Source organism: Xyrauchen texanus, chromosome 23 (assembly GCF_025860055.1).
Source record: "Xyrauchen texanus isolate HMW12.3.18 chromosome 23, RBS_HiC_50CHRs, whole genome shotgun sequence".
NCBI classification, from domain to species: domain Eukaryota; kingdom Metazoa; phylum Chordata; class Actinopteri; order Cypriniformes; family Catostomidae; genus Xyrauchen; species Xyrauchen texanus.
Window position 1 is genome coordinate 29,445,379 of NC_068298.1, and position 16,517 is coordinate 29,461,895.

General features: G+C 38.6%; 2 protein-coding genes across 2 annotated transcripts in view; both read left to right on the forward strand.

Annotated features, from left to right (window-relative positions):
- Nucleotides 1-1,052: 1,052 nt before the first annotated feature.
- Nucleotides 1,053-14,725, forward strand: LOC127617162 (uncharacterized). Its single transcript, XM_052089076.1, has 6 exons — nt 1,053-1,676; nt 5,079-5,584; nt 6,134-6,716; nt 8,021-10,408; nt 11,499-11,643; nt 12,906-14,725. The coding sequence occupies exons 1-6, from the start codon at nt 1,297-1,299 to the stop codon at nt 13,164-13,166; spliced, it is 4,263 nt and encodes a 1,420-aa protein (XP_051945036.1). The 5' UTR covers nt 1,053-1,296; the 3' UTR covers nt 13,167-14,725.
- A 1,743-nt stretch (nt 14,726-16,468) lies between these two features.
- The window catches only part of LOC127617169 (UBX domain-containing protein 1-like), a 95,486-nt gene continuing 95,437 nt past the window's right edge, over nt 16,469-16,517 (forward strand). The window contains exon 1 of the mRNA XM_052089093.1: nt 16,469-16,472. The gene's annotated coding sequence lies outside the window, so the exon portion shown is untranslated. The remainder of the gene's footprint in view (nt 16,473-16,517) is intronic.

Genomic DNA, 16,517 nt, shown 5'->3' on the forward strand with positions numbered 1-16,517 from the left:
CTAAAGTTAGCATTTAATGAGCACATGGTGTGTAGCAGTTAGCAAAGTGATTCACTGACTGAAGCTGACTGTGCACTGTTTAAAATATATATTTTGAATTTCTGAAAAGTTTTTATATTAATTAATATTTCACAATGACAGGGTGGACATATTAAGCTTAACAACACGCAACTACAAACACAATATGATGACATTTTTTTAATATAAGTGTAGATACTTACTGTGTGTGCAGCAGATGTTTTAACCTCCACTGAAAAAGAACAAATGGGGGAGGGGATGTCACTGTGTACATCAGTTGGTTTCTTAAAGGGGCGTTTACCCAATAATGACAGGGTGGACAGCAATTTCAGGGACACATGCAAAAGGCTTAATATTATTATGAAAACAAAATATAAATAATCAAAATGACTTGTTTTATTAAATAATTTGATGAGGACAAAAAGAACATTCAAGAAGTATTTTAATTTTATGTAATTTAACCACTTTTTACACTCACTGAAGTTAGCTGAGTAGCTTGTGGGACATGCCAAAATCACATACATCCAATCAAAGAAAATGGTATAAAATAAAAAAAAAAAAAACATTTCAAGAGACTTATCATTGTACTTGTATGTGTGTAAGTGTTTGGCCATTTACAATAAAACCTCAGAATTTCATTATTTTGCATTATGTTCATGATGACTGAGTGATTCTGATGAGGACACCAAAGGCACTTTATAGTGATATTGACTCGAAAATAACACTTTCCTGAATTTGGATTTTTTTTGTAAAATAGTTTAATACTGTATTCATATGATATGGCACACTGTAATATTATCACATGGGTCTCCAAGCTACACGTCCAAAAAAACCAAAATGATGATACGTTTTAGTTTATTTTAGTTTAGCCTTTTTCCAACATTCCCTCTTGACTGTGTTTCATATGATAGAACATGCAAGTCTACGCTCAGACACCCGTAACCTTTTTAGCGCAGTGTGTGGAGTTTTCAGACGGTCCCTTAAACACCATATGTGAATATTTAACTAATATCGAACTTGCAACCAACTTTACCTCACTAAATCACCGGTGGTGACGCGCCGAGAGTCCACAGTAGTGAGTAAACTTGAAGTTAGTCTTGTGAGGAATGTTGTTTCAGTGTATCAGGACTACGACTGTGATTCGGACGTTTTCTGGATTGTAGCTGCAAGACAATGCAGAGATTTTACTGCAACTTCAGGCGGCGGACGGGCGCGGGCAGCGCAGTTATCCTGTGCGCAAGTGTCATTCTGAGTGAATAATCCGAAACAACTGCAGGGATGCCTCTGATCAGCCTGGACGACGATGATCAGAGATGGGTCCCAACGCATGTCAATGTGACCGTCCTTCGAGCTAGGGGTCTGCGGACGAAGGGCAAGCAAGGCAGCCGCTATGTTTACACTATCATGCATGTCGGCAAGGAGAAGTACACCACCGGCCTGGTGGAGAAGGCGGAGGAGCCGCAGTGGAATGAGGAGTGCTCGTTTGAGCTGATGCCCGGTTTGCTGGATGCGGGAGGGATGAGCGCCTACCCGCCCGGGAGCAGTAACCTGGTGCTCACCGTGATGCATCGGGTGCTCATCGGGCTGGACGTGTTTCTCGGTCAAACTATCGTTCCCCTGGACAAAGTTTTTCAGGATGGAATGTGTCCTAGAAATGAGTGAGTATTTAGAGCTAATAATAGGATCAATTAATAGGCCTCTAGGTCGAGGGCCTTGTGAATTATTTTTTTTTTGTGCAAAAAATTACTATGACAGTACCAGGATACATTAATGGTATCATGGTAATACCAGTGTACTTTTATATATTGCACGGTTTTGAATGATTATCATCATATTCATGAACCATGAGGAGTTTACATGGTTCTCCAATCTATGCTACACGTCCAAAAAACAGCAATATTATGATGCCTTTTAGTTTAGTTTAGTTTAGCCTTTTTTCCAACATTCCCTCATGACAGTGTAGTGTAAAAAGTGATTTGTTGAATGTCCTAAAGATAAAACTACTGTCTTCAAGATTAATTAACCAAATATACTTGTTTTAAGGCATAAAAGCCTTATTGTTTTTCAGTTGATAGAGTTCTGGGATATTTCACCAAGCTTGCCAAATCCCTGAGCGTGTGAATTTGGGTGAAATCATTTCTATGCTGTGAATGTTGGACAGCATAACAGAATTTCAGGAACGTTCTTTGGCCGGCCTGCAAAACATAAATATCTGTAATTACTGCTATATATCAAATGCAACTATTAAACAAATGCATGGTGGAAATTTATGGAAGTGCAAAACCAAGACAGTTTTGAATACCAAAGTAATGTGATATAGTTTTTTTTTTATTTGTTTTTTTTATGCACAACAGCTGCATATTTCGAGAGGCATGCCGTGTCTAGTTCTCATTTGTTTGCCTGCGTCATGCTGGCACAGAGTCATGCCTCCACAGAGGGCAGTACCAGTGTGTGTCAGAATGGTCACAGAGTCTGCACTGAACTGAAGCACAACAAACGTTTCACTGCTCTCTATTAGACGTAACCTTGGAGTCTTGATCTTAGGCACAAAACATTTTTATTTAAAGGGATCTCTTGGTTTGAAACTCCCACATCTAAGGTAGTTGAAATCAAACTACATATCTAGCAGTTTTTTCATTATGAAGAGTGAATCATTTGTCATGTGAGTGGAGAAAAGTGATGGGGGGTTGGTGCGGCACTCTTGGCTGATGCCTTTTAAACAAGTATGGAGGAAGTCAGTGAGGCATGCTGAGCAACAATAACATTGTTATTATCCTATTTGGTATGCCTTACTTTATTCTCACGCCCACATTCAGCTTTGAAATGCAGTTTACAGCGTTAACGAACATACAGAATTAATTTAATTAACAAAGGAAAAGTGTGAAAAATGTCAACGAAGCAAGCACAAAACTCATAACCCAACATAGATTAGCATATTTGTTTGTTATCAGTGGTACTTTTTTAGTGCGTCAGAGCCGTCAAGGTGTTTCAAGAAAATCGATGAAAATAACTTGATTTTTGAGTGGTGCAAAATTCTCCACCATGATACTAGGATGTTCTAGGTGGTTGCTAGGGCATTGCTGTGCAGTTGCTAAAGTCTTCTGAGTAATTGCTAAGGCTTTACTAGGTGGTTGCTAGGGTGTTGTGAGTGGTGCCTGGGTGGTTGCTTACTGTGCCAAGTCAAATGAGCCCAAATGGCATGGGTCCCACCTTCAATGCAAATCTATGGGATATTTTTTCACCTGTTTTATCATCAGGCTGGTGGAAATTTTGAGAGTTCTCTTAAACGTGTAATAGCACAACCACTCTCGATAAGGATGATTGGAGATATCCTTCATGTCTGTTTTACAAACGTGTGGATGAGTTAGAGTTCAAATCCTTCATTCTTATGTAGGAGCAGTAATAATAGTGATGCTTGCCATAGTCATCGAGCACATCTAATAATTGACTGATGATATTGAGGGACACACATTTTTTAAACTTCAGTGGAAGTTTGCACTTTAATAAGTGCACTTTTATGTAGGCCTCATTGCTGAAAGTCACATGGAGACACACATGGAGAAATCTCCATCTCTGCACACACTACACTGCATCTTTAAATGTCAATGTAGGCGTGTGGCTGTTCTGCACATCTGGCTTTAATTGAGCTCAGAGCTGCTCCTCTCTCTCTCTCTCTCTCTCTCTCTCTCTCATTGGGTCTCTCTTCTACTTTCCCAGTTCCAGGCATTTGTCTTGGCTGTCTGCACATGTGCACACATGAGGTCCTCTGTGTGGTTACCGGAAATGGAGGAAATAGTTTCACCACTGGTTCTTTCTGAGACAAAGGGACGGCACCATACAAAGGCAGTAACAGTCATTCATGAGACCCCCACTTGTGTTTGCACCTTAGTATATGTCACTTTTCGAACCATTGAAATTCTTGGTTCAATATGATGCAGGAAATTGTAATTGTGAATCTCACGAAAAAATTTCCAGTATCACCCCAAAATCAAAAGAGAAAGATAAAAACTATTATGTTTTACATAAAGAAAAGGAGCCTATATTTAGAACCATTAGGATTTTTCCATTTTTAGATTATTTTCATGACAATAAAGCACATAAAAGTCATTAATAAAAATAAAGTTTTGTTTTCTTAGGCTTCAAATTTTATGGAAAATATATATATATTTTTTAATAGTAAAAATTGTTCTTGACATGCTTTGTGAGATTTACCATCAACGGCAAAACATACTCAATGCAAGTACGTGAATGTAGATGCTTCTCGCCACACAAGCTCAATTTGTGAATAGTGCATTCCTACAAATTGTGTAATACCGCAATTCGTAACAACGCATGTACGTGTTGAATTCTCAACCAAAAGAAGTGCTGTAGCGGACAATAGTGTGGTTCGTTTCTACTGTGAGTTTTCTTTTTCAAGTCAACTACTGTCATGCTGTAGCAACAGTTTGAAGACAATACTGCTTAGGAAGTAACGTCAAGTCAATATATTTATATCAATTTATCTGAATAATAACACATCCAGTTAAATGGCGCAAATGATGACTTTTGAACGTAACTCTATCGCCACCTTGAGTACGGAGGTTTCCGCCTCTGTCACGGAAAAACGCACGTTATGTATATTCATGGAAATGCATTGTCCAAGCACTGGCATCTGCATTCACATACTTGACTAAATCTTAAGTGTGGCACTAGCACACTTACATAATCGCAACAATAGTGATTGGACAAGCAGATAATTATGCCCCAAACTCACACCGTTGGTTAAGCCAAGGAGCTGTATCGGGCTGGTCGGTACAGTATTCTCACACAAGCAACAGTTTGAAAGTGTCACAGTGTTTACAATTTAGGAATTCAGTTTTGAATGATGAATGTTGTCTCTGCATATTAAGATGATATAGGTGAAAGTATTTTAACATTGAAAAAATAACATCTCTGCTAAAAGGTGTGTGGTTCTACGAAATTACACCATGATGTTAATTATAACATCAACAATGACAATCAACTAGCCATGGGAAAGATTGGACATATCATCCTGTATAAAATTGCTGTCTGTTTTTAAGGTGGCTCAAGTTGCGTTCCAAGGTTGGTCGAAAAGAGAAGGAGCGGGGTGAGCTGCAGGTGACTGTCCTGTTCACACGTAACAACATGACTGCCAGTATGTATGATCTGACAGTAAAGGACAAGCCTCGTTCCGCTTTTGGGAAGCTGAAGGACCGCGTCACAGGCAGGAAGAGAGGGGATGTGGAATCCTCCTCCGCCATTTTACCTGGCCGCTATGCCGCCCTGTCGGGATCTGTAGGTCCGCCCTTTGCGGGAGATGTAGGACCAGATGAACCGCGTGAGGAAGTGGGAGTTGATGAACACAGGAGCAAGGTGAAAGATTTCTTTCTGAAAGGAAAACTGCGTAAGAATTCAGACACACGATCCTGTTCGTCATTGGCATCAGACAGTAGCATAGCATCATCTACCGGTGAGCCGTTTGTCCCGATAGAGCTGTCCAGAACTCCCATCTACAGCCCCAGATTGATGGAGCCCTACCGCATGGACAGTGAAGGAGCGATTAAAGGTTAGGCAACTATTGGGAGAGATGTTACTGACAATATAAATACTATATTTAGGAGTTCAATATATTGTAGTTCTGTTTAAATGTGCATTAAGGCAGCTTTCAAATCTCCTTAAACTTCCAATGAATTACTTGAATAGTTCTGTTTTCTTTCCTGTGTTGATTTATTGCCTATTGAAACCAGAAATTTGGGTGGGACATATCGAAGGGCTGGTCTCTGTTTTTTAAATAGCCAATAGGCTTACATCACAGCCTTGAACAGTGGTTTGTTGCTTGCCAATTGGTTGCAAGTGGTATTGGGGGAGGGACATTCTCAGTCTAGAACATTTGAGAGGACAAAAATCTGTATAGTGCAGGATGAGTCATTTGGTCCATTGATCTATTTTGTCCAGAAATAATGTACATTTTGAAAAGTGAATTTAGTCAAGATTTAAGAAAACACTAGCATATGTAGATAGCTTCAAAGTTAATATACAAGAACTAAACAAAAACTTAAAGACATACTGACCTTTGACATCTGCCTATACTTTCTCTCTCAAAACGTTTTTGCAGATCCTAAAGTGATGACCCACAAGCGTGCACACAGCGATGAAGCCAGTAAGATCACAGGTGTTCCTTGGCCTAGCACTGTTGTGGAAACTCTAAAAGGCCAGAGCATGGCACTTTCCAAATCCACCCTCTGCGTCAATGGTAGCCATATCTACTCATCTGAGCCTGTTAGCCCCAAAAGTCCAGGCAACATCCCAGCCAAGCGCTCCCTTCTGGAGAAATGTGCACCCCTCTCTCGCTCTCTCCAGAACCTCACCAGACGTGGTGAGGACTTACAGAAGAGTGATGGGAGACGCTGGTCCATTGAAAAGGGTAAGAAGGAGGATGGGGTGGTAGATGAAGCTAGAAGCCAGACCCAAGGGGCTACCATGTCAGAGGGAAAGCCAGTGCAGGCCACGGGAACTCAGGCAGTGTCTTCTGGGGTTATGGAAGTGGTGGATAAAGGAAAAAAGCTGAGGAAAACTCTTTTTTCTAGTGAAAGGAGCGACTCTCCCCCAGCCAAGCCAGAGCAGAGCCAGGTTTCTTCTTCGCTTGAGGGCAGACGGAGAGGTTGGTTTGGCTCCGGTGACTCCCAGAACAAGCCAAGGTGAGTGAAGGCCAAGCAAGGTCACTGACGCTAGGTTTTATGTTACAGTACAAAAGAGAAAATAAAGCATGTCTAACCTTGCTCATATCTCTCACACATAGATTTTCACCATGATCTAGGGCTGCACGATTATTACAAAAGTTATAATTGTTGATTTTGTCTTCATATTGTAATTGAGATTCATTTTGATTAATAGAATTTATCAAAATGAAATTAACCAACTGAATGTAGTATTCTTTATTATGGCTACACATCCAAAATACTGTAAGCTGAGAACTGTGTTCCTGAATTACTTTAACGCTGTTTTATGTATCAGTTAATTAAGATGACTTAAATGGTCAACTTTACATAGACCATCTCAGAAGAATAGAAAATAAAGCAGTTACTCAAATCTTGAAAAATTCATACACAGAAGTGAACATTGGACATGTCCCTGATTGGTTAAAATTATCAACCATTGCAAAAACATACGTTAAATAGAAAATTAAATAGAACATTTTGACTCAATATGAGAAGACCTGCATGGACTTTAATTGTAGCAGCTGTAACTGTAATTTATTCAATTAATTGTGCAGCCCTGATCTATATGTGACTGCCAGGCATTGTTCCAAAAAGGAATAGGGCTGGGTAAAAAAAACGGATTTTCCTATAAATCAGACCTGCACACAAAATTCAAAACAAAAGTCCTGCCATTGTCTAGTATGTCGTTAATATTAATAAAAAAAACAACAACAATAACAAGAAAATAAATTTCCATTTATTTCCTTTATATAGCTCTTGTTATGCATATCATTATTGATGTGACTTGTTAATGTGTGCAGTTTACATTCAAAACATTTTGTCAAGTTCCATGAGTTTGTTATGCATCGAAAGTATCAGCTATTTTATATTGAATGTCCGCTTATTAAATTGGTTTATTTTATTTAATGATTTCACATTTGAGTAATTTCATCATTGCGTTAAGCAGCATTTTTTTCAACACACCCAACCATTTTCTTAATTTACACCTGATTTATTTTTATCAAGGAAACTCATTGTGCTCTGTTAGCATAGCATAATGTTCTAGCTATAGCACAGCAATTTATTTATTAACACAGTTTGCAAGCTGGTCAAAACATGCCAGATACTTCTTAACTAGGTTACCCTAAGTGGCACCAGAGCAAAACATGAACAAATTTGAATCTAAATGTAGGTTTCTCTGTAATAGAGAAGAACTGTCTCTCTCTCTACCGCAACTTATATCTAGATGTTATGGCCCATTAAACACTATGACTAAGAAGACTACTTTTGCATTCCCTCCACAGGCTGGGAGTCTCTCCTAAGGTAGAGAGCAGCTCAGACACCCACTCTCCCCACCTCCCTTGCTTGCCCAATCAGCCCCCAAGTTCTCTCCCCCTTGCTTGCACTACTGCCTCTGTGTCTCCACCTAGTGGTAATCACACCAACCCATTCACCCATCCATCTCCATCCCAAGCACCCCCTTCCATATCTCCCTCCAATCCCTTTCTCACACGACTACAGCAAAACCCATTTTTTGATGATCTTGTAGCTGAGGAAATGCTGAAGTCTCCCACTGTTGGTTATCATTACTCTACAATCCCTGTTGGACCTGGCCTCCCCAGCCCCCTCTGTAATGAACTGCAGAACAGAATGTCCGCAGTAAAGCTAGAGAGACCCAGGAGTATGGCCAGGCAGAGATCACTCCCCGCTATCATGCCCAAGACACCAGGCACGCCCACCAATATCTCAAACACTCATCCAAACAACTATCTGTGTGAGAGGGCTGGGGAATGGGATGATTTTGAGGCATTTGCCACTAGCCGGCTAAAATCACCAGTGGGAATTCCAACTAGACCGCCGTCAGCACCGTTTCTCTCACAGGTACCAAACACAAACCAGATGGTGTATGAAAGTCATAAACCAAACATTGGTTTGAGAGTTGATGAAGTTGATATGGCTGTTCCAAAGCCATGGGATCCCCCTTCTCTCCCACCACGAAGATCCACGAGGACCCAATATCCAGCCTGGGAGAGGTGCTCTGACACCTGGTTGGATCGAGCCCAAGAGCTGGCTGTGCAGAAAGAAGCTTGCTACCTCTCTCAGACAGACTTTGCCTCCATGCAGCATGTGAGAGAAGGTGACATGAAGATGAACTCTCTAGTTTTATGTTCAGATAAAGAGCCTTTTACAGACTTGCAAAACATGACTTCAGTAGGATACAACAAGAAGTGTCTTTCAGTGGAAACAGATTTGAAGAGTGGACTGGATGGATTGAAAGTTGGGGAAGAAATAATTTTGCCAAAAAGAGCTTGTCCTAATTTGACCGGACCCATGTTCGATACGAACAACATACCTTACATTTCTCCGAATGGTTTTGGTGAGGACACAGTTGGAAGTTCCTTCCATTCTGAATGTGAGTACACAGTACCTGAAACAATGTGCTTCCCTTCTGACTGGGAGACCACAGTGACTGAATCGCTTTCCAGCTCCCCTCAGAACCAACCAAAACATGATCTGGACACATCCTGTGAAATAGATCCAAAGCAAAAGGCCTCCTCTGAGCAACAACTCAATACTAAAACTAGCAATGACATTGGCTTGTTTACCCTCTCCCCAAGAGATTCAAACAACAATACAAATTCTGTAGAATTTGCTTTCATTGATTCTGAAAGTTCAACATCGGAAATGCAACCACAATTTCAGATTAACAAAGACAGTGTTAAAGCATTAAAACAGCATCAAAACAGTTTTTCAAATGTGGACTCTGGGAATGGTGTGACTCTACACAGGTACTCACCAGGATTACCTGAGGATTTAATGTGCAAAATGGCATCTGAGTTGGAGATGTTCTCACCAAAGAATGCTTGTATCAGTTACACCAATAAAGATATCACATTTAATGTTTCTGACTCACCAGACCTTAACAATTTGGATTGCTCATCACCTTATGAGAGATCTTATGAAGGACTGGGAGAACAGGAAGTTAACTCGTGTGAACACACAGAGCATTGCAACACCACTTCAAAGTTATACTGTGAGTCTCTTAACAAAGAGATCTCTGTGATCACGCAAACATTTATCAATAGCAACACTGTAACAAATCAAATCAAACCAGAGGCAGCAGAGGACAATGGCATCTTACAAGCTACACATGATGATGGAGACATCCTGTCCAGTAAACAGACTTTAAAGGAGCATAATGTTCATTCAGAAGAATCTGAAGACATTATCCTGACCGCAGAAGTTTGCTTCTCAAAGACACTTGAGAAGTTTGAGGAGTCTTTGACTCAGGACAAACAAATCAGCTTTGAGGACTTGCACGCTAGGGTAGCTCCAAGAAGTTCCAGATCCCCTTATAAAACTGGTGTGATATCAGCTCGTATTAGTCCACGCTCAACCACAAGTTCATCCAAAACGGTCTTCAGCGCTGAGTTGCTCCCAGGCTCTCCTAATCCTCAATCGTGTTTAACATCGGACCTCAGTTTGCATGATCTTTCCCCTTCACCCTCTCCATTAGCTGGCACAAATGCCTGCCTCCACCCTGACCCTTCCCTTACTATGAATACGCCAAAAGAGAGGCCCAGCATGGGTTCCACCTCATCCACAGCCCAGCCCCAGGTTGATACAAGGCTCCCCCTCTCACCTGAGGAGACACAGCCAGCCAACGTCCTCCTGCCCCACGAGGAGAGCAGGTGAGGCCTTACTGCGTACTCACTCCCTGTCCTCTCCTCTCAGGTGTGCTAGGACAGGCTCATATATGCTCTGAAATACAGTATGTTGCCCCAGAACAAACTTGCTCTCACAGCTTGCTATAAATTGGACAAATGTTAGAATGTATTTTTCCAGCCCCATCTGTCTTTATCCTTTTGATGTTTCCTCCTGGTTTGCTCATGCCATGTTACCTTTCCTTCTTTTGATTTTCATCTTTTTGTTTTTCTTGCTTCTTTTTGCCTTTATGCATCTGTTTTCTTAGATATACCACAACACATCTTTCTTTGTAGAGGTAAACAGACATAAGGAATTATTTTAGTTAGATTGGTGATTTGTATTGCATGTGTCCAGATTTTATGAGAAGTTTGATTGTGTGAAGTGGAGACTCTAGCATCATGAGTCAGACTGGCCTGTTTGTTAGTACTTCTAGGAAAGAAAAATCCCTAATGAGATCTTTATAATATCTTAAGTGTTTCACCTAGAGTGTAATGAGTCTCCTGCTTCTCAAATTATTCTCCTTAGAGAAAGACCATATTAATCTCACACATTTACTCTAGAATTTCAGAATTTCTTCAATTTGCCAAGATAACAAAGTCTGAAATCTATAGATTTTGATATGAACTTAAACATTTCTCATCAAAATCTTCCGAGACCAATTTGTCTGAACTATACTATCCACATGCTTAACACACTTACTGTTCCTCTGGGTAGGTTTCTCTGGCATTGTGAACATGGCAGCTTCTATCGATGTATCAGAGAATATTAAAACGTCTCAACAATCTCGAGACAAATTGCACATGATTCTGAATTAGATCTCTTTGGATGAGTTTTTTGTTTGTTGTTACATTACTTTTAACCATAACGTCTTCCTCAATTATTTTCTGTTGTCTGCACTGTACTGCAAACTCATCAAGTTACCTCTGATAACATGTTACAACAACTATATGCAGCAAACATAAGGTTTAAAAAGTAGCTGAAAGTAAGTGATGCTCACTCAGTACCAGTTAAATGAACTTGATGATGTGCATAGATCAGCATAAGTAATTTATCAGCTTTTTTCCTGCTGTACAGCCCTCACCTAGTGAAGCCCTTGACCAATACAACTGTACAGGGAGAGAAGAAACCAGAAAGCCGCTCTGTACTGGAGAAACTGAAGTCCACCATCAACCCAGGACGATCTGTGCCTCCGACGACTGCAGAGGATGAGAAAAATCAGGTACTGAAGGTTAAAAGGTGCTGTAAGCAATTTAATAACTCAATAGCATGCAGAAAATATCTCTTACTACCTGACAGATATAACTGAAATCGATGTGCTGAGAAATCACACCTGTCTTTTTGACAGCCCTAGGGTCTGTAAAAAGCAACAACAAAAAAAGAATGGGATTGTGGGACGCTGTTGTTTAGGCAATCAGAAGACGTTGAGGGCTCTTTGACAGTCAGTCATATTTGTGGATTTGGGTTTGCTGATTTGTGAGGATTTTGAAGAAAGTGGACGATGTAATTCAGTAACTAAGACCACATCCATATATTTCTGGTTGGAAACCCACTGATTTTGCTATGTTTATGCCTCATCCACACTGGAATGACGTTTTCCTGGAAAGCACTGGTTTTCCATAACCACTAACATGTTTTTGGTTGAAAACTCAGTTTTAAATTTTCTTATGTATGTGTTAACATGACCTGGTGAAATTTAGCAAAACAATAACATTACTCGCAGCTGAGGTTCTCAGGGGGGAAAACTATTCTAAATGCAACTATCTATATAACTGTGCGTAGTTAGTATAGCAAAAAATAAATAGGCTAATCGTTTAAAAGGGAGGAGAAAATGCTTCCCATACGTTTTGTTGTTGAAATCAAAGGTTGTGAGTCCAATCAGAGTCTTAAGTATTTTGCAGCAAATCACTTGTCACTTGTTGGTATGGCTAATACTAATACAATATTTAGTCCACCATTTGTCCCATGTGTTAAGCTGGTAAATTACACTTCTGCTATTGTATATGCATTTACTTAAATTTCAATTTGACTATTTAGCCTATTTCATGTTTTATTTTGGGATATTTTTTATTTTGTTACCTTTGTACTTTCAAAAATGTTTTGGTTCTATGCTGGGTCCTGAAGCAAACCCGTTTGAGAACAACTGTCTGACAGCTCCTTTAAGGAAATAGAGCACATGCTGGACCCAGGTGCCTAAAACACTGTTATCAGCAAAAACAGGCCAAGCAAATGTAGATGCTCACTGGAACAAGCATATTGATTAGAGAGGTTATTTAGGATCTCAACACAATTAGTTCCCTTGACAGGGGATTGTGCTTACATGCAGAGTAAGGACATAAAGAAATAAATTTAAAGAAATGGAGGTCATAGTCCTCTCCTAGTATTACTATATTCTATTTCAATTAGTAATTTTAGTCTCATACTCTACATACCATGCCCCATTACTGTCTTTCTTTCATTAGCATGTCTCTGTTTTCTGTGCAGTTGGCTCTTATGGAGGCCCGGGCTCAGTACCAGAACATGACCAACATGGAGCTGATAGCTCTGCTGCTGCAGCAGGAAATTGATTTTAAAAAGCAGTGTGCTGAAACTGAGGTGCAGGTGGCCTTGCTGGAGAAACGGGAGGCTGAACTGAAGAAAATGAAAGTTCAGGTCCGAGATCTGGAGGACTACATCGACAAGCTGCTGGTTCGCATCATGGAACAAACACCCACCCTGCTGCAGGTACGAGCCAGACCGAAATGACCAGGGTGACCCGTTCCATCAGAAGGCACCTCATACTGACCTATAGCCATTTGTGATGCTCCATTAAATGCCAAAACTGCCAGACTCATGTAGACACGATAAAGCTTTGCATGCTTCTTACTGGACGTCCAAGTCCGCAATCATTTGTTAATTCTCCAAAAGGCAGTGGAAAGTTAGAAATAAAATATGCAACTAGATTTCATGTAGATGTAAATATTCATGGATCTACACAAATATGTCTTCCTGTTCATAAATATTAAATTTCATAAAGGGAAATTTCTGGGATCTTTACTTACTCTACTAATGGATCAGTGTACCAGAATATCTTTAAATTTTCAAAAAACCCAGATATGCAAGCCAAAGGACTGCCTATAAATCTGACTTCTATAGATGACACTTTAACACTTGAAACTTCTGTCTTTGTAATTGGAAGTAAAGTATTTGGAACAAAATCATAAAATAAAGGCCAAAAATCTCAGAAACTTCTGATCTAATCATCATTTCTCCAATTTGATTATGATTCAATCTGAATCATACAGAATACATATCCATATCTCTTGCAATTATCGTTTAAAATTGATTGCATAAAGTAATATATCTGGTGTTAGAATTCATCTAAATACTTAACACTGTTGAAATCCTGAAGATTTCAAAGATTTGAAAACATGAGTAATATTTAATACATAATATGTAACACACCTTGTGATGTAAAAAATTGCTTTCGATAATATTCTTCTGTAATTGTAAATAAATATCTTAATTCTTGATAGCTTTCAAAAGCACCTTAATGTGCATAATGCACCCTTGTGCTTGAGCTAGTCAGCTTCAATGCCACATTGAAATCACTGATATCAGCGCATGCTCACTTCCATCAAGCTCTCGCACAAAAGCAGAGATTGCCTCTAAGAACATGTTAGCTATGCAAAAACACAACTTGCTAGCTGTTAAGTTAATATATGCTACACAATTTTAGGAATGGCGCCTTTGCACTGCTGCATACTTAAATCATTGCTGAAGTAGCAAATTTAGCAATATGCAAATGCCATTTAAACCACAAAGGCTTTTTTTATTTATATTAAATAAAGATCTATTGTTTATGTTTTTCTGAAATGTAACTACCTTGTGTTAGTGTGGCTTTATGGTTTTCTCTGTTCTGTTCATTCTGACAGTGTATTTGTTTTTTAAATTGTGATTGTCTTTCTTTCTTTTTTTGGTTGATATTTACTTCAGTTTATTCTGTGAGGTTCTGTCATAACAGAACACCATTTTTGTGCATCAAGGTTGGAAAGTACAGGGCTGCAGTTAAAATTGTGGACTTACTGCATCAAAAGAGACTGTGTTTAATGTATTTGACCCCAAAATGGACTCTGAATCAAAATTCCAAATTTGCTGTGTTTTAAAGCAAACATTGAGTTTGTGTTCCAGGAGAGAACCATGTAGCACTGTGATTCTAGATTATGTTGTTTATTCCTTTTAATCACCTTTTTGCAACATGCCTCTGTGAATTTATTCACATTTGTAATTTCTTATTCTGTTTTATTTATTGCTAAATATTTCAAGCAGGTTCATTTTCAAAGTTATTTGAAAATAAAGTTATAAAATAATGTGTTCTGTTTGCAGTGAGTTATTTGGTTTAAGTTATTTGATGAAAGAAGAGCTTCACCTCAGTTATATAAACCAAAAATTGGTTTATGAGATTTGTGGTGTCCTCTATTGAATTGAGCCTGGACAGTACCAACAGTGAAGTGGCTGTTACTGTGAACTGGCATTCACCTCTTCACAGAGCAATGTTGCCAGGTGCTAAATTATGATTGCCACTGGATGGCACTGCAATATTTGTAAGATTATTCCTTGTATCTCTGAAGTGCGCTTTGTCCACTTTTACTTTTATTTTATGTTATTTAAATACTGCTCTTTTTTTATTATAAATTGAAAATATACACATATATGTGTGTGTGTGTGTGTGTGTGTGTGTGTGTAGATTCTATAATAATTTTTAATGTATAATAATATGTTCCTGTAGCTCAACTGGTAGAGCATGGCACTTGCAATGCCAAAATCATAGGTTGGATTCCCAGGGAACACACAAAATGATAAAAACAATCAAAAAAAGATTTATGCATGTACTTTGAATGCAGTGGAAGACAATTTGCATAAAAGCATTTGCCAAATGCATGAATGTAAATATACAAAGTGATTTTGCCAATTTCGTAAAACCCCACTGGTAAAAGTTACAAAGTTAATTTTACATAAATAGTATTCCTATGGGTGAATTTAATCTTGAGTTGTAATGTTAAACATGAATTCATAACATTTTGAATGAAAAATGAATCCAAATGCTTCAGATTTTAGCAGGGAAACATTTCCAACAAAAATAGCTCTGCATATTGTTTTAATAAAATGTTAATGCTGTGGGAATCCACACTTAAATTCATAGATATTGCCAGTTCTTCAAAAGTTTGTCTCAGTGTCAAATGGCAATAAAATTCAACAAAGCTTACCTGTTCTGACATTGAAAGGTCCACAGTAATGCAGATGTGATCTTTATTCATAGTACTCGTTAGAATCCCTATAAGGGTATAGTGCATTAACCAGTTAATATTAATATTTATTTAATGAGTTAATTATGCATTTCATAAATTCACTATGTATTTAATTATTTATTTAAAATATATTTATTACATTATTACATTTTTAGCAATTTGGCCCTCCATTGTAGCCTAACTGTAAGGTTTATACTGCTTCGCATTTCTCTTTGTAATTTACTCGTTCAAAAAATGTACCACAGTTTCTGCCAAAAAAAAACTAAAATAAATATTTCTGCCTATTTTTTACGATTTACACATTTTAGTTGTAGGTATATGACAAATTTTCATTAAACTGAATTGAGTAGCTAATCTTTAAAGGTGCACTCAGTAACTTTTTGCTTGTGTTGTCTTGGATTTACATTGACACCTAGTGGTGCGGATGCAGCACCATTCAATATCAATAGTTTTCAGTTACAGATGCCTTTTGTAGAAATTCACAATCAGCTGTGATTCATTTAATCTTAGAGTGAAAGTGAGCTGGTCATGTCATTCTAAAATGTCAGCCCCCATGAGGGTGCCCCTTAAAGTATTTATTGTTACCACTGTAACAACCATGATTATTATTAACTGATATTTGTTTTTTAAAAACTTTCCTTAATTTTGTTTTATTTCTTTTTTGTGACAGTGGTGTCTAATACCACATTACTGCCTTTACTTGCTTTTTATACAAGTAAATATGCATTAACTGAAGTGAAAATGCTGTGAAATACACAGTGATGTAAATCTTTCTGTCAGACTAATGCAGGTGAATGACGCGCTCAAG

What these genes read in the sequence shown, in the direction of transcription:
- LOC127617162 (XM_052089076.1), top strand. Translation starts at nt 1,297, where the DNA reads ATGCCTCTGATCAGCCTGGACGACGATGATCAGAGATGGGTCCCAACG. An exon ending in GACTCCCAGAACAAGCCAAG is followed by an intron (nt 6,717 to 8,020) that starts GTGAGTGAAGGC and finishes TTCCCTCCACAG; the next exon opens with GCTGGGAGTCTCTCCTAAGG. An exon ending in CAGAGGATGAGAAAAATCAG is followed by an intron (nt 11,644 to 12,905) that starts GTACTGAAGGTT and finishes TTTTCTGTGCAG; the next exon opens with TTGGCTCTTATGGAGGCCCG.